This window comes from Meriones unguiculatus, chromosome 21 (assembly GCF_030254825.1).
Source record: "Meriones unguiculatus strain TT.TT164.6M chromosome 21, Bangor_MerUng_6.1, whole genome shotgun sequence".
Lineage (NCBI taxonomy): Eukaryota > Metazoa > Chordata > Mammalia > Rodentia > Muridae > Meriones > Meriones unguiculatus.
In genome coordinates, this window is record NC_083368.1 from 30,630,937 (window position 1) to 30,649,812 (window position 18,876).

At 37.0% G+C, this 18,876-nt stretch overlaps 1 protein-coding gene across 1 annotated transcript in view; it reads left to right on the forward strand.

Annotated features, from left to right (window-relative positions):
* Znf804b (zinc finger protein 804B) overlaps positions 1-18,876 on the forward strand; it is a 561,864-nt gene that overhangs the window by 445,080 nt on the left and 97,908 nt on the right. The window contains exon 2 of the mRNA XM_060373862.1: positions 6,773-6,916. Coding sequence (XP_060229845.1) covers positions 6,773-6,916 — 144 coding nt within the window. The remainder of the gene's footprint in view (positions 1-6,772; positions 6,917-18,876) is intronic.

Consider the following 18,876-nt stretch of genomic DNA (forward strand, 5'->3'; position numbering starts at 1 on the left):
GGAAGACAATGCAGCCAGTCCTGAGGAGACCTGATAGGCTAGGGTCAGATGGAAGGGGAGGAGAGTGGAGTGGGAGAGGGGTATAGAGGAAAAGAGTTAGGGAGAGTGGGATGGGGAGGGGTTGAGGGTGGAGGCTACAGCTGGGATACAAAGTGAATGAATTGTCATAAATTAAAAAAATAAATTAAAAATGTTTGTTGCAGACTTACAATGGTGTAATATTAAATATTTTTAATAAAACATATTTTCAATGGCACAAATAGATCACAGACATGCATATACACATATGTACACACGTGCATATACACATGTATATAAATAAAACCACACACATATGCATGTACACACAGATACACCTGTATGCCACAGATATATATTTACAAACACAGGTACACACATGTATAGACACCAGTCGTACACATACACACATGCGAAAACACACATACAAATGCACACACATGCTCACATGATCATGCATTTTATACACATGTATAAATGCACTCCTGCACATACGTAGACACCTCACACATGAATGCACATGCATAAACACATGTTTACATGCACATGAACACACGTCCTCACACATGCATTCATATGCACATATACTCACAAATATGCACACATATGTATACATATCAACATAGAGTAAGGAAAGAAATGGCTCTTCACTGAATTCTAAAATGTCGTTTACTGTAGCAAAGACATACTAACAAGAGAAAAACAAAAAGAAGTTTGGTGACATAGGCACTCTGTTATTTAGAGAGCTCATCTAGACATTAAGTTTCCAGGTCACAGCTCCAGGGGTTGTCTTAGGCTTTATGTTTGAGCATCTCCATCTTTGACATAGAGAAAGTAGTATATGCAGAAGTTTATATTCAATACCAAATAGCACATGAAACACAAAGAGTTTTGGTACAGCATTAAATCTTTCCCTTTCATCCAGAGCCACTGGCTGGAGAGAGGCTGGGCTGAGCAGATGGCAGGCTGGCTCAGTAGATAAAGCCTTTACTTTGCAAGCATGGGAACTGTGTTCCCGCCACATGGCCAATACTGCAAGGGGCAGAGAACGCAGAGTCTCTGAAACCTAATGGGCAGCTTCCCCAGCTTTGGTGCATGGAAGACAGGCAGTCCAGATCAGTCAGTGGATGACCCTGTCTCAAGGGAACGAGATGGGGAGAGGTAGAGAAGACCCTAAGTTCTCCAAGGGCCTCTGTTATGACTGTGCATGTGCTCCTCCCACACACAAAGAGAGCCACACAAATGGAAAGTTCCTTCATGGATGTAAATTTGTCTTCTGAAAGGGTAACTTTTGGGAGCTACTGTGCCTGTGTTTTCTCAAATGATAAGCTGAGTGTTATCTTCACTCTAAAGAGGCATCTTGACATTGGGTGTTTAGGTCATTTTCTTTTTATGTCATAGTCTGGAGTGGTGCTTTCTTACCCCATTCTGCATTAGAGTTGCACTGTTCTAAGTGCAAAAATTATAACACTTTTCCTCACATCAGTCTTGCTGACTACTTATTATTATCCCCCTTTAATTTATTCTGAGAACACTGAACTCTTCAGTACTAGAACTATTTTAAGGCACAGGCTGACCTTCAAGGTTTTCATTCTTCAAAGAGTAAATTACTTTCTCTGTATGCATAAAATGAAATAAATAATCATTGAAAGCATGTTTTCTTACTTCAGTTTGTAACAAGCTACAAGAAGAAATAGAGCCAAAAATTTTATAAATCAGCAATATCCATGTTTGCAACCAAAGTGGCAGGATTTTTTTTTGGAGAACAATGGAATATGTTAAAGCATATTAGAATTCTTAAAGCAATGTCTTGCGTTTTAATGAAAGGTCAAATTAATTGCATCCTTACATCATTCAAGATGCAAAATAATAATGGATTTCCTCTTTTTTATTTTATAATCCAGGTCTGTATTCACAAGCAGTTAAATGAGATTCTGGACATACCTGTCTGCTTGCTAATGACCAAGTCATTAATAATTCTTAAGTCAGGCTGACCTGAGTCTGGTTTCAGGCTCTGCAGCATATTCTGGGTCAAAGTGTCTGTGCTCTTCCTTCTGGCATATCAGAGGCAGGATAAAAAGAATGCAGTTTTTGCACAATGCTCGTTTACAAAAGGTTCACCATGGTTTTAGTGGGCAATAATCATTGTGATAATTGCAGCAATTTTTAACAAATATTCATTCTTCTAATTAAATTCAGCTCTTTGTCAGAATGCCTGTTTATAGACACATCTACTATTTGCATGACTATAAAACTCTTGGTGTAAAAAAAAATTTCCTCACACCCACTATATTAATTGCATAAAGTAATTATACAGAATTATTACCAAATTACAACATAAAATTGCATTGGCACCACTAATATTTTTAAATAATATTCTGTTAAGAAAGCTATCATGTTTGTACTGTAGTTAATTATCAATCACTGAGAATGATAAACAAGGAACTATCTTTGATATTTTAAATGTGTTATGCTGTTCAGCTCCAAAACCATTCTCCACTACTATCCACATGAATATTCTGAGTGACTGTAAACTAAGGGTAAATTTCTATTTTATCTTATTATGTTATTCATTTTTATTTTTAAGACTTACTGATACCAAGAAGGCATTACTATTTTTATTTCTTTTATATTTATTTTATACCTTCAAATATATGTAAAGATTATATGATGCCATTAGAAGGTAAATATCTTCCTAATTTGGCATCAGAGTTATCTGATCAGTAAAATTAGCTTATCATTCAATTTTTAAAAGACCGCAAACTACCTCATGCTTAATGAATATTTAATGGAATGACAGAAACAGAGACACCATCAATCAGTATCTTCTTTTATCCCTGGCTATTCTTAATTACAATAAAACATTACAACAAGCCTCTAGCAACAGGTGATCATCACTGTGCTGTAATTCATAATTTCACCTCGTTGCTTATAATCTTCACTACTAGGGTGTAAATTTTAAGACACTATCAAACTTGTGCAAAATTGACACTTGGAAGTTTCCCTTTAGAGGAATATTGGATGTACGAATACTTAGTGACTGGCAGTGTGAAAGCGTGGATAGATGAGTAGATAGATGGATGGGCATACACGAACTGGTAAAGATTAACATTGGCTTTACTATTCATAGTTCTCTGATTTGACAGAAATCATAAAGTGCAAAATGTCAGTGAATATAGCAAACAACAGGTTTGATTGAATTGATTCTTCTAACCTGACAGTTCAGCCACCACCTTTCTGGCACTGTAGTACTAGCCCAGGTTCCATCTGGTTAGACAGTCTAATTTCACCTGTTAGAATAGGCCTATGGAATACTGGATAGATGAGGTATTGGACCACAATTCTTTTACAAAGTAGCCTTTACTGCCTTTCTAGGTGTAACCTAAGTTTTCAGGTTTGCTAAGTGTTCTTTAGCCCTCTTGCTTTCTGTATTTTGCTCCTTCTTTTCCTTTGTCTTTCTTTCTTTCTTTCTTTCTTTCTTTCTTTCTTTCTTTCTTTCTTTCTTTCTTCTTTCTTTCTTTCTTTCTTTCTTTCCTCTCATTATTGTCTACCAATATTTGCTAAGCCATTCCTGATAGGTTAATATTTGTATCTCTGGCTTTGCTGGACACACTCGCATATGAACTCCATGTGTGCTTTGTTAACGAAATTTGTAAACTCCCCCATATATTTTTCCTTTCTTGATAAATGGACTCAAATATTGTCTTTTAGGACTTTAGTGATAAAGAAGGTAAGAGTTTATTTTTTGTTTATTGGTACCTAAATAAAGCAAAGAATATAATTTGGTTCTGTGATATTGTCAGATGAAAGAATACCTAATAAATTCTTATGATTTTAATTTTTAAGACAGCTTTAAATTATTAAATCTGTAACCAAAATCTATGTAATATGATAATCAAAGAAATTTTAGAAATAGATTAAGAAGAATATAGAAAATTAACTAGAGGAGTCTTGCTGCTGTTCTCTGCATATTCTAGACTAATGCAAAATACATATGTGCAAGAATTCTACCACAATTTTTTTCATTTGTAGTTTTCTTCTCTATTTTAATTAAATATTTATTTTTACATTAATTACATTTTATTCACTTTGTATCACTGTAGCCCCTCCCTCATTCCTTCCCAATCCCATGCTCCCTCCCTCATCTCCTCCCATGCCACTCTCTAAGACCACTGATAGGGGAGGTCCTCTTCCCCTTCCATCTGACCTTAGCTTATCAAAGTCTCATCTGGACTGGCTGCAAAGTCATCCTCTGTGGCCTGACAAGGCTGCTCCTCCTTCAGGGGGGTGGTCAAAGAGCCAGCCACTGAGTTCATGTCAGAGACAGTCCCTGTTCCCCTTACTAGGGTACCTACTTGGGTACTGGGGTGGTATGGGCAACATCTGAGCAGGGGTTATAGGTTATATTAATGAATGGACCTTGGTTGGAGTTATCAGTCCCAGAAAAGACCCCTGTGCCCAAATATTTTGGTTCTGTTGCTCTCCTTGTGGAGCTCCTGTCCTCTCTAGGTCTTACTAATTGCATGAGAAGAACCATTTCACTTGATGCTAATCCTGCTGTGTCAAGATGATTATCACTACTTCAAAGTCTTCCTTCTGTGTCTCTTATGAGGAGCGGCTCTACCCTCAGACTATTAATGTGGTTCTATAATCAACTGGTTTTTGTCCCCACGCCAAATGTTTTTCTTACTGGATATATACTATCTAGTAGGTTTTCTATCCCCTTATAACTTAGAGTATAATCAAACTCTTCTGTCCTCTGAGAGAGGAAAGCTAAACATTTTGTTTACACTTGTTTGTCAAGGCTATCACATCCTTATCCTGTGTGGCCATTCCAGTTACCTTTTTGTATTTCAGTTATCCTCTGTGATTTTTCAAGTTATCATTTTGTATTTTTATATGAATCAAGTCTCTAGGTGTTTATTAATTAGGAAGATAAGTATAGATTGTTTAATTCAATTTTATTTACCACCTCCTTATTTGATATGTGACATCTATCAACATTGGATGATATATCTATAAAATGATTCTGATCATCGTTTTTATCCTTATTACCATATAAGCACTGAAAGAATTTGAGAGCATTTTAATTAAAGAAATGAGGCAGGTGGCTTGAATTTGTTGCAATTACCCATTGTTGTAGGTACTAGATACTGAATTTACACATGTTCTCGTCTACTTAATGTGGCATGGGGAGTAGGAGAAAACAAGTCACAGGACGGGCGCCTACCACAGAGGGACTCTCAAAGTCTCTACCTAGCAGTGTAGTATCCAAGCAGATACTGAGAGTCATAACCAAACCTTGGGCAGAGTGCAGGGAATCATATGATAAAACGGGAGTTAATATGACCTAAAGAGGACAGGAGCTTCAAAAAGAGAAAATATATCAGGGCACGGGGGTCCTCTTTGAGACTATTTCTCCAACCAAGGACTATGGATGGATATAACCTAGAACCGCTGCTCGGATGTAGCCCAGTGGTTTTCCCTAATAAGGGGAACAGGAACTATTTCTGACATGAACTCAATGACTGGCTCCTTTACCCCCACTCCCCCGAGGGAGGAACAGCCTTGTTAGACCACAGAGGAGGACATGGCAGCCAGTCCTGAAAGATACCAGATAAGCTAGGGTCAGATGGAAGGGGAGGAGGACCTCCCCTAGCAGTGGACTTGGGAAAGGGGCTGGGAGGAGATGAGGGAGGGAGGGTGGGATTGGGAGGGAATGAAGGAGGAGGCTAGGGCTGGGATACAAAGTAAATAACCTGTGATTAATATAAAAAATAAAAATTAATAAAAAAAGCAATGTAGGCACACATAATTAATGAAATAGTTTATTAATTTATTAGACCAGCAGACTTGTAAAAACATGGTATGCTTGGTGATAGTCAGAGAAGAGTATGAAGAGTGACCATGGCAAAGTGGGAAGGAAATGTTCTGACATAGTGGGGATGAATATAAAGGGAAATAGTAAGTCACTGATACTTCAAGGGAGCAAGGAATATGTTGTTTACTTTATATCTATTTGCAGTCTACTTATGTAGTGATGGTGTTGGACATCTGTGAATATATATATTTGTGTGTATACATAATGAATATGTACATTGTCTCAAAATTATTACCATATAATCAGTAAGATAATTTGAAAGCATTTTAAGAAGAGAAATGATATATCCAAGACTGTTAGAGGAGGGAATATCATAAAATTTACAAAGACAATGTTTTTGAAACACATGGGATAGGTATAATTGCAGGATCTAAGAGGTACTGAAGCTTTAGGAGACATTGAAGTCTCAGACTATAGATATATCAGGCCTTGGCAATAGAGGAAGTAGGAGCATCCCTGATAGTGTGTACCCTGTGAACTGTTCGGTTGGGTGAAGATAGGATTTCATGAGACACAAAAATTTAAGAGGTATACAAAGGAAGGAGAAGAATGATGAAGATACAGCAGAAATGGCCAGGAATGTGTTTGATAATAGGGAGAATTACAGCTTGGTCTGGGGGGCTAGAGAAGAGACGACTACTATCCATGATGAAGCAACATCTATGGCATTACTTCTGGAGAGCTCTTATGTTCACTGATAGGTTACGAGAGATACCACACTGAAAGTTACTTCCACGGGGACACGGAATCTTGGGAGGTCTCGACCCTCAACACGTTACTTTAGTCAAAGTAAAATTAAACTCTAACTTGGTTAATATAAAGTCCGCATTCTCTCAGACAAAAATATAACTGACGTTTTTACCCTTTTTAAAGGATTTTGCAGAAAAGGAGAAGTCTACAGCAAAAGCTCTGGAAGACGCAAAAGCAAACTTTTACTGTGAATTATGTGACAAGCAGTATAACAAACACCAGGAGTTTGACAATCATATTAATTCTTACGACCATGCTCATAAGCAGGTAAGCCAAAATAGGGGAAAAAAATCCTTCTTCCTCCTAGATTTACACCTTCAGAGCAGAACTGCAATGATTCGGCCTAATTTATTATCAGCTAGGACTCAGAGGTGAGATCATTTTATGTTCATTTCCTGTGAAAGGTTGTTTTCTGTTTGAATGTAGGTGAACTCATTTTTTTTCTTTGAAGCACCATAAAGTTGGAAGTGAATGTAGAAATTCTATAAGAGTAGTAACATGTAATTCATGTGTGTGTGTGTGTGTGTGTGTGTGTGTGTGTGTGCGTGTGTGTGTGTGAAGCCAGAAACCAGTGAAAATAGTATCACATTCATTGTAACCAAAGTGGTTAGCAAGAGAGCTCAGGCCCTGACTAGTACATAAACAGAATCTACGGAAGAATTGATACCAACCCTCAGATGTTTGTTTTCTTTTTACCCCTTCAAATATTCCAAGGTGTATTTGGAAATACTGGGTCAGAGAACTCAACAGAATAAAAATTGTTACTCAATAAATGAGACGTTTCCAACAAAAATTTCAAAAAGCCAAACATAGAAAGTCAATAGGTAAAGGCAAGTATACACTTCTGAGTTCATTTTCTTTAAAGGTCACATATGTTGTTTCTCATATGGCTATTGTTCACGTCTTGTTAGATTTTTTTTCCTTCCTGGATGAGGTATGGAGGTCTTGGTGACTTAGGAACAATGATTGCCATGTTTCTGTGACCAAGAAAGAAAATTCCTATGGCTAAATGATTATTTCTAGGAGTTATGGTGTCAAATGGAACTGACACGTTGTAATCTGTGGGTAAAATAATACTCTGTACCCAACACATATATTTGAATCAAATGAGATGAAATCCTTTTTATCATTAATGGGGCAAATGCTACATATGTGGCCTTGGGAAACCCAACACTGGTGATAAAACAGCTTCCATCCTGATGCACAGGATTTGAGTAATTATTGTGGTATTTCCCGAACATAGGCAAGATTGGTGGGGCAATGTTGCAGGGTTATAATGTCTGGCCCTGGTGTGTATCTTAAGCACCGTGGAATCTGTTAATAATAATGATTAGTGGAATCTCTCTTAGAATTCTAACTTGATAGCTCTGAGATAGCTAACTGGATCCTGTAGTTGAAAGCATAAAACACTCAAACGTTAAAGTGAATTATGTGAATAATGCATTTCTATGCTGTTGTTTCCCTTATACCACCACACGATCCATGCTCCATATTGTTATGTCAATTTGAGGTAAAACCAGAGTGAAGTACAATGTTATCATGATTTTTTTTAAATATAACATCATCATGGAATTATCTTTTTCCCTCATTGTAAATTCAGGTAGTTTGAAATCAGTATACCTAAGTATCTACTTTTCGTATGTATTATGGGTTTTAAATTCTTTTTAAAATAATCTATATTTCTTTTGCTACTCATTTACCATTCACTCTTTTTTTTCTTTTTAAAAAATTTTAAAATGTATTTTTTTTTAATTAATTTCAGTTCATTAACTTTGTATTCCAGCTGTAGCTTCCTCCCTCATCTCCTCCCATGACCCTCCCCACTGATAGGGGAGGTCCTCTACCTTCCCTCTGACCCTAACCTTACTCTTTACAAGCTGTTTGTCTCATATGCGATTTTGTTAAATTTTTCTTCAAGTGCTCTGTTTTCCCATGTTTCTTAGCCTTCTTTCTGGGTTTTTGGAAAACTTGTCCTATTTGGAAATCTGGTCAAATTCAGATTTCTATTTTATTTTTGAAGGACCATGTAGGGGAATACTGAATCCTTCCATGAAGACACAGAAGATGTCTGTCACTTGCGTTTGGAAAACATAACATTTATTATAAGTGGGCTCAGGTACTGTCAGTTTGATTCATAAATGAGCATTATAGCCAATTATGATCGTTTGTTCACATCAATTACTCCATTTGAAGTTATAAGGTGGTTATGCAAAACAAAACAAAGACCTCTCAACTTTTCTTCCTTAATGGAATCAAATGTGTTGATTGAGACAAAATTTTTGTGAGCACTGCCCTCAAATCGATTTTATTCAGGTAGTTCTCAGGCTACATATTAATAAAAAAAAAAAAAAAACACTGTGGGTATTCAGGAAAATAGAAAAGAACGTCTTATAAGACAGTGGTTTTGATCTTGAGCTATACTTTACACAGGCATGTGTATGTGTATGCACAGTTTGAAACTGAGCCTCTGGATGAGATGACATTGTTGACAGCAGGCAGTGTTACCGTGAAGAAAGAGAAGATAATTAGTTTCCTGGTGGGAAGTGTATCAGCAGGCAGCGTCTGCTGTAGCTCAGAATTATGCCTCATCAATTTTCTTTCTATCTTCTTCTTCTTCTTCTTACTCATCTATATTGGTTTTCTAAGATCTTAATAGAACAGCCTGTTCTCAATCTTTTCATCACTTCTATACACTCACTTCCATTTATCTTTAGGCTTCTGTGTAACTTTCCACATCGTTCACTTTCATCAAACAACAACAGTGTGCACTACTATGATAGGTAGGGAAAAGGATGGATTTGGTTTGTAGCTCCAGGAAACAAGCAGCATAATTGAGGAGACAGGCCAGAGAACATCATTACGCATTAACTACTGTAGGAATCATATGCTGAGAGAATGCAAAATTGGTAACACGAAACTGATTTTATAAAGAAGAGAAAATAAATCTTCTAATTTTTAAAAAAGATTGTATAAAAGTTAATCACGTAACCAAAACCAGTACATCTTATATGACAGGAAATCTATATAAAGGTATGATGACAGTTATGAAGCTAGGCACAAAAAAGTACAAGCAACTTACATGCTGTCAGAGCCATTGCCCTTCTCTTGGTAATTCATCTTTACGTAATTTTTTCAGTGCCTTATACTTGTTCCTCAGCCTTGCATTCCCATTTTCTCATTCTTCTTACATGTCACTACTGCAAGCCTCTAACTGATGCCTCTATTTTCAGTACTTTCCCTGTTTAAATTCAGCTTATCCACTTATGACCAGATTAGTTTACCACGTTCACACAATCGCTTCTTCATTAGGCCCTCTTCTGTGGTTGACCACTGACATTTAAAAGATAACGGACTCATTCTGACCACTATTCATAATGCCGCACTGCGGCTTTTTCCTCTATTTCCAGACTTATCTCCTGGAATTTCGCCACATCTCTGCAGTTTTCAAAAAGACACCTTAGGGTTTTCCCACCTGCCACCCTTGGCTCATAGCCGTCGCTCTGTTTAGGCTACTTCTCCACTTAATGGCTTTATTTCAATTCATATTTCTCCATGTTTCATTGAGACTGGCAGCTTCTATCTGAACTTTAAAGGACCTGAGACATTGTGGAAAGCTAATTAAACATAGAATTCTTCAAGTTCTTCTTGGTCAAAATCAATTAGGATTGTTTGTTGCCCTTCTTTCTTTAACACCGTAATAATCTGCAGTAGACCTTGTTAGTCTACTTCTGGGATAGTGTGGAAATGCTCCTTTTTAAGGATTTATTTTGGCCCAAAATATTTTGAAAATTACTTAAGTTTTAGAGGAAAATGAGCTTAAAATTCTTCTTTTAAGTGAAAAGAAACTCTATGTTCTGAAAACTCAGCACTTGTTAAAATAAAATATGCAAAAACAATCTCCAAATTTCAAAGCTAAATACAACCATTTGGTTCTTACTTCATTAAGAACTCTTCTTGACAGGCATAGTGATTATGACGATGGTGGGATATAACTAGGAATAGTTTTTGGCCCGAATAATGGGAATGGCTGCCAACATTTTCCTTCCATGTGGATTCAGATGAAATTTCTTGCCTCTGTTTTTGGGTTTCCAGTAATATGATCTCCTTTTTTAAGAAGTAAGTCTAAAGTTAGAATCCATTTCTTACTCAGCAGTACAACAAATTACAACCAGAAATAAAACAACCTTTGAATTCTTTTATCTCTTTGATTCATTATCCTGCAATTTTAAGACATTTCTGAATCTTAAATGCTTTCTGTTTCTAAACAGCAATATTGTATACATGATTATTTTATTACAAGGATGTTGTTCATGGACACATTTCATTTTTATTATTAATTTACTGTGTGTGTGTGTGTGTGTGTGTGTGTTTGTGTGTGTGTGTGTGTGTGTGTAAGTAATTACATGAATGTATATGCACCAGATGAGTGATTCCCACAGAGGCCTGGGGAAAGCCTCAGATGCCCTGGGACTGGAGTCACTAATGGTTGCTGACCCACACCTTTAGTTAAACATAGACGTATTTTAATTCTGCAGAAGTTAGTAAATATATAGCTTTAAAGAAGGAAACAAAAAACCTTGTTGAACACTTAGTAGTTTCTATAACTTGATCAAGAATTGAGCTACTCTGGTATTATTTACAGAGAAAATTTAGCTCATTATCAACACATCTGAGTTTTTAACCATCTTCCATGAGGACATATAATGAAGCTCTAGCTTTGACAACCTATTTCTATTCATAGCTCATGTTTTGAGGAAACAACTCAGTTATTTCATCAATAGCCCCAGACATATTCTAAATACTTAAAAATGCTGAGCATCATTCCAAAAGCAATTTCAATGTGTATATACATGACAGTCCCTTGGCTAAAGCAACACTGTAATTATTAATACAGTGAACATGTCAATAGCAATTAATTCCTCAGGAGCTCATCTTTAGATCATATCATTTACTGAAGACTATTCCCTGAAAATGTTTTATATTGAAACATTATCATCCATCTTCATGTTGAGAACTCTTCCCCAGAGACACTATTGTTCTTCTAAAATTAAAAACAAACACATAGAAGCTAAATCAATCTGAAACACCTCTGGTATTCAGGAAGGATCCCACTTTCGACTCTCCACATGTGGAGCTTAATCCCCCTAATCTCCCTTGGCTTTACACAGGATTTATTTTCACACTTGTTTAGTTGTCAGTCTTAGATGTAAACTCAAAATGACTCGTTTCTAAAATGTTATTTTGGATTCTTTTTTTTTTCATCTACCGACTACAGGTAAAATATCAAAGCAGATCTATTATTATCACTAAGACTTTAAAGGAGAAGACTGAACCCTAAAACTGCATATTAAATTCTTCCTTGTTTGTTTTCTTACAATTTTATTTTAAATTATCTATAAATTCTATCCAAACAGATCCAGTGAGGAAAGAAAATGTCAAAGTCTGGGTGACTCATGTGGTCAGAGCATTAGTTAAGTTTTTTATTGGGCTTTGGTGATGCCTGACAAGAAACAGCAGAAGGGCAGCTGAGGCCGGCCAGTATGTGAGGCAGCAGGGAACACTGGGTTCAGAGTCAAGGAGGGAGAAAACCAAAACTGTGGCTGGGCTGTGAAAGCTCAAGGTCAGCCCCTAGTGATGTGCTTCTTCCTAACAGTTCCACCTCCTGCAGCTTTCAGTCTTCCAGATTTCTACCCGTGTGTCAAAGTGTCTGAACACGTGAGCACGTGGGAGACATTTCATGCCCAAACCACATCATCTCAAAGGACAATGTAATATAAAGCACTGTGATGATCTTCTTTGTTTTGCATCCTGTAAGCTCTTATTTCATAAAATGTAGTAACATAGTATATGTGTGTGTACGTGTGTGTTTTCTGTACGTTTGTGTATGTGTGTGTGTGTTTGTGTGTTTACTAATACGTGTTCTTGGAATTACCTAGCTCTAACTGCATTCTCTCTTAGTGAAAAATTACAGAAAAACTGACCATAGCTTTCTACTTATACCCAAATTATTCTATATATTGATTTCACATTGGCTAAAAGAATCTTTTAATCTTAGGATTTTCTGTTTATAGAAAATCTATTTAAAATTTGCATCTTGGTCTTAGATGTCCCAAATGCTTGCTTATTTTAGAGGAGCATCACTGGCGGGTCCCGAGTTCTGCTCTTCTCCCATCTGACCTTCAGCTTTCTGCTTCATTTTATTGAAGTCCTGAGTCTTACATCACCTCTGAACAGGACCTCTACTTTATTTCATAATTCAAATAGTGAATTATCATTTTTTTTTCTAATTCCTAACCTCTTTGGCTCTAGCTTTGGTGATCTGAGTCAGCTTGATGGCTTTCCAGAATCAGTTGTTCAATGTTCAGGAATTTTAATTGCTCATTGTTTAACCATTTGTACCCTGAAATTGGCCACAATGAACAGTAGCCCAGGCTTCTCTATAGCACATAGGTATATAGAAGCCCAGGCTTCTTTCTCCTTGTTTATTTTTGTAACCTAGTCAGTACGCTGGCATAAAATTACCTACACTCTTAGAATGATAACAAAAAGGGTTGTTTTTAAAATGCTCTTAACCTGCCTCTGTCATTAGCCCTGCAAACAGAAGTCGGTCTTCCATTCTAATAGATACTATGCCTCCAGAACTGAAGGGTATGACTGACACTCATACCAATAAGTTAATAAGTATTTGTAGTAGAACTAATATTTTATTATTAGAGATTTGTTACAATGTTTTTTATCATATTCATTTCCTTTCCTTAATGTCACCGCTCTACTCAACCAATATTATATCATCTCTTTTTATTTTGAGTTTCCCATATAATCTTAGATATGTAAGTTTATGAAGAAACATTGTCTATCTAAAAGGAATACACTACAACAATAGTCTTTCACTTAACAGTTATCAATTGTCAATAACTCTTCACATAGAGGTGGGATTTTATGCCCATCTCCTCTCCATGCTGGCATTTCATCTGACTTGGTCTTTCACAGGTCTTGTACATAATGTTACAGCCAATGTGAATTCATATTGCACTGTTTCCTTTTATTCATACACTGTGTCTGCCTCTTATACCATCTCCACACACTTTCCAACCACAGGAAGAATATCTATGTGCTATAGATATTCCCTTTAGTGTTGAATATTCTTCAGTCTTTTACTCTCTGCACCTTGACCAGTCCTGGATCCCTGTGTTAATCACCATTCTATTATAAACAAAAGCTTTTCTGATGAGAACTGAAATGCACACTAGTCTATGACTAGTGAGACAACATAAGGAATCGGTTCAATACTACATCCATTTAATGGAAGAATTGCAGTAGATTCTCCCCTAGGGACTATTATTTCTTCATACTCTCAAAAAAAAAATCCATCAGCATGAAATCTCAATTCTGAAGATCTATGCCCCAAATACAAGGGCACCCACATTTGTAAAAGAAATATTAATAAATGTTAAACCACACATGGATCCCCAAAACAACATAAACTAGACAGAAAAATAATGACACTAACAGATATCATGAATCAAATGGACCTAAAAGACATCTACAGAAGATTTCACCCAAACACAAAAGAAAATACATTCTTCTCACAACTTCTTGGGACCTTCTATAAAACTGACCATATAGGGGGAACTGTAGAGAGCTGCGGAATGCTATGCCTTAAAGATGGAGCTGGTTTCCGCCTTCCACCTTCCCGATGGTGAGTGCTCTCTGTCACAAACAACTCCACATTTGGCTAAGGCTGAGGATCTGGCTTGCTTCCATGTATGTGGACCTATCTGCATTGTCCACGTGGCACGCCTGGGTTGGCTACCCAGAGGCTATTTAAGCTGTGGGCTGGCTTTCCCCAGGGTCCGAGGATTGTTCAAGGTTTCTGAATAAACTGCATTGAAAAAAAAAAACTGACCATATAGTCAGTCTCAAAGCAAACCACCAAAGATACAAGAAGATTGAAATAATCCCTTGTATCTTACTAGACCACAATGATGGACTAAAGCTGGACCTCAACAACAATCAAAATAACGAAAAAGCTAATGCCCTCATGGAAACTGAACAACTCTGTAATCAACGACAACTGGGTTACAGAAAAATGAAGAAAGAAATTAAAGAGTCCTAGAATTCAGTGAAAATGAAGGCACAAAATACTTAAACATATGTGACACAATGAAAGCAATGCTAAGAGGAAAGTTTATAGCACTAAGAGCAGTGCCTAAAAGAAACTGGAGATACCTCCTACAAGTAATTTAACAACATACATGAAAATTCTAGAAAAAAAGGCAGACACACTCAAGAGGAATAGTTGGCTGGAAATAACCAAACTCAGGACTGAAATCAATAAATTAGAAACAAAAAGAACAATTCAAAGAATCAATGAAACCAAGAGAAGTTTCTTTGAGAAAATCAAGAAGATAGACAAACCTTTATCCAAATTAAATAAAAGGCAGAGAGGCACTATCCAAATCAACAAAATCAGGAATGAAAAGGGGACATAAAAACATAACAACAGCCACTAAAAAAAAAAATCCAAATCATTAGATCTTACTTCAAAAGCTTATATGCCACATATTTGAAAGTGTAAATGAAATGGACAATTTTCTTCATAAATTCCACTTAATAAAGTTGACTCAATATCAGGTAAACAAATTGAACAATCCTATATCCCCATAGGAAACAGAGGCAGTCATTAAAAGTCTACCCACTAAAAACAGGCCAGGGCCAGATGGTTCTAGCACAGAATTCTACCACACATTCAAAGAAGAACTAATATAATATTCTTCAAACTAACACAAAATAGAAACAGAAGGAAAATTGCCAAACTTTCTCATAGTCACCTAGATACCTAAACCACACAAAGATGAAACAAAGAAAGAGAATTTCAGACCAATTTTCCTGATGATCATTGATGCGAAAATACTCAATAAAATATTCACAAACTAACTCCAAGAACATGTCAAAAATATCATCCACCATGAGCAATAGGCTGCATCCCAGGCATGCATGGGTGGTTCAACATATGGAAATCCACCAATATAATCCAACATATAAAGAAATTGAAAAAAAAACAAAAACAAAAACAAAACAAAACAAAATACATGATCATCTCCTTAGATGCCCAAAAAGCATTTGACAAAATCCAAGACCCATTCATGTTAAAAGTCTTGAAGAGATCAGGGATACAAAGCATATACCTGAACATAGTAAAGTCTGTATACAGCAAGCCTATAGCCAACATTAAACTGAATGGAGAGAAACTTAAAGCAATTCCACTGAAATCAGGGACAAGACAAGACTGCCTACTCCCTCCATATCTCTTCACTATAGTACTTGAAGCCCTAGCTAAAGCAATAAAACAACAGAAGATCAGGAAGATACAAATTGGAGAGGAAGAAATACAGTATCACTATTCATGGGTGATATAATAGTATACATAAATGACCCCAAAAATTCTACCAAGGAACTCCTAGAGCTGAGAACAACATTCAGCAAATTAAGAAAAAAAATAGAGTATACAAAAGACAAATGGACTGAGAAAGAAATTAGGGAAACAACACCCTTCACAGTAGCCACAAAAAAACATAAAGTATCTTGGTGTAACTCTAACTAAGCAAGTGAAAGACTTGTATGAAAAAAAATCAGCTAAAACAGAAAGAAAGTCTCAGAAAAAAAATAATTGAAGAAGCTATCAGAAGATGTAAAGATCTCTCATGCTCATCGATCTGTAGTATTAACATAGTAGAAATGGCCATCTTACCAAAAGCAATTTACAGATTCAATGCAGTTCCCATCAAAATACCAACATAATTCTTTACAGAACTTAAAAGAACAATTCTCAACCCCATTGGAAAAACCAAATCAAACCAATCGAACCAAACAAAAAAACAAATTGACAAAATAGCTAAAACTATCCTGTAAAGAGACTGGTGGATCAATGGAATCGAATAGAAGACCCTGACATAAATCCACACATTTATGGACACCTGATTTTTGACAAAGATGCCAAAACCATTCAATGGAAAAAAGACAACATCTTCAACAAATGGTGCTGGTCCAGCTGGATGTCTACATGCAGAAAAATGAAAATAGATCCATATTTATCACCCCGCATAAAACTAAAGTCCAAGTGAATGAAAGACCTCAGCATAAAACCAGACATACTATACTGCTTAGAAGAAAAAGTGGGGAAGAGCCTTGAACTCATTGGCACAGGAGAAAACTTCCTGAACAAAACACCAACAGCATAGGCTCTGAGAGCAACAATCAATAAATGGGACCTCATGAAACTGAAAAGCTTCTGTAAAGCAAAGGACACTATCGTCAGAGAAAAACAAAGCCTACAGTTTGGGAAAGGCTCTTCGTCTTTCCCTATATCTGACAAAGGACTAATATCCAGTATATATAAAGAATTCAAGAAGTTAAACAGCAAAAAAATCAAGTAATCCAATTAAAAAATGGAGTACAAAACTAAACAGAGAATTCTCTGCAGAGGAATATCTAATGGCAGAGAAACACTTAAAGAAATGTTCAACCTCATTAGCCATCAGAGAAATGCAAATCAAAACGACCCTAATATTTCACCTTACACCCATCAGAATGGCTAAGTTCAAAAACTCAAGAGACAACACATGCTGGAGAGGTTATGGAGAAAGGGGAACCCTCCTCCACTGCTGGTGGGAATGTAAACTTTTACAACTACTCTGGAAAGCAATCTGGCACTTTCTCAGACAACTAGGAATAGCGCTTCCTCAAGTTCCAGCTATACCACTCCTTAGGCATATTATACCCAAAAGAGGCTCAAGTACACAATAAGGACATTTGCTCAACCATGTTTGTAGCAGCTTTATTTATAATAGCCAGAAACTGGAAACAGCCCAGATACCCCTCAGTGGAGGAATAGATGCACAAATTGTGGTACATCTACACAATGGAATATTACTCAGTAATAAAAACAAGGAAATCATGAAATTTGCAGGTAAATGGTGGGATCTGAAAAAGATCATCCTGAGTGAGCTATCCCAGAAGCAGAAAGATGCACACATTATATACATAGACATAAAATATAGGATAAACCTACTAAAATCTGTACACCTAAAGAAACTAATCAAGAGGGAGGACTCTTGCTAAAATGCTCAATTCCTATCCAGAAAGGCAAGGAGGATGAACATCAGAAGGAGAAAAGAGGGAACAAGTCAGGAGCCTGACACAGAGGACCTCTGAAAGGCTCTGCCCTGCAGACTATCAATGCAGATACTGAGACTTATGGGCAACCTTTGGGCAGAGTGAAGGAAATCTTATGAAAGAAGTGGAAAATAGTCAGATCTGGAAAGGACAGGAACTCTACAAGGAGAGCAACAAAACCAAAAATCAGCACAGGGGTCTTTCCTGAGACTGATACTCCAACCAAGGACCATGCATGGAGATAACCCAAGACCCCTGCACAGATGTAGCCCATGGCAGTTCAGTATCCAAGTGGGTTCCATAATAATAGAAACAGGGACTGTCTCTGACATGAACTGATTGGCCTGCTCTTTAGTTACCTCCCCCTGAGGGGAAAGCAGCATTACCAGGTCACAGAAGAGGACAAGGCAACCACTCCTGATGAGATCTAATTGACTAGGATCAGAAAGAAGGAAAAGAAGACCTCCCCTATCAGTGGACTGGGGGAGAGGCATTCATGCAGAGGGTGGAGGAAGGGAGGGATTTGGACAGGAGGAGGGAGGGATCCATAGGGGGATCCTGAACCGAACGCCAGCAGCACAGGCTCCAAGATCAACAATTAATAATGAGACCTTATGAAACTGAAGTTTCTGTGAAGCAAAATACACTGTTAACAGAACAAAATGACAACCTGCAGACTGGGTAAACGTCTGCACCAACCTTGCATCCTACTAATATCCAAACTGTATAAAGAACTCACATGAACAAACTACACATAAACAAACCAAACAGTCCAATTAAAAATGAGTTACAGAGAATCTCAACAGAGGAATACCAAGTGAGCAAGTAACTCTTAAAGAAATGCTCAATGCCCTCAGCCATCAGGGAAATGCAGATCAAAAGGACTGAGATTCCATCTTATACCCATCAGAATGGCTAAGATCAAGAACTCAAGTGGCTGCACATGCTGCGGAGGATGTTGAGAAAAGAGAACCCGCCTTCATTGCTGCTGTGATTGAAAACTTGTACAAACACTTTGAAAATCAATCTGGAGCTTTCTCAGAAACATGGAA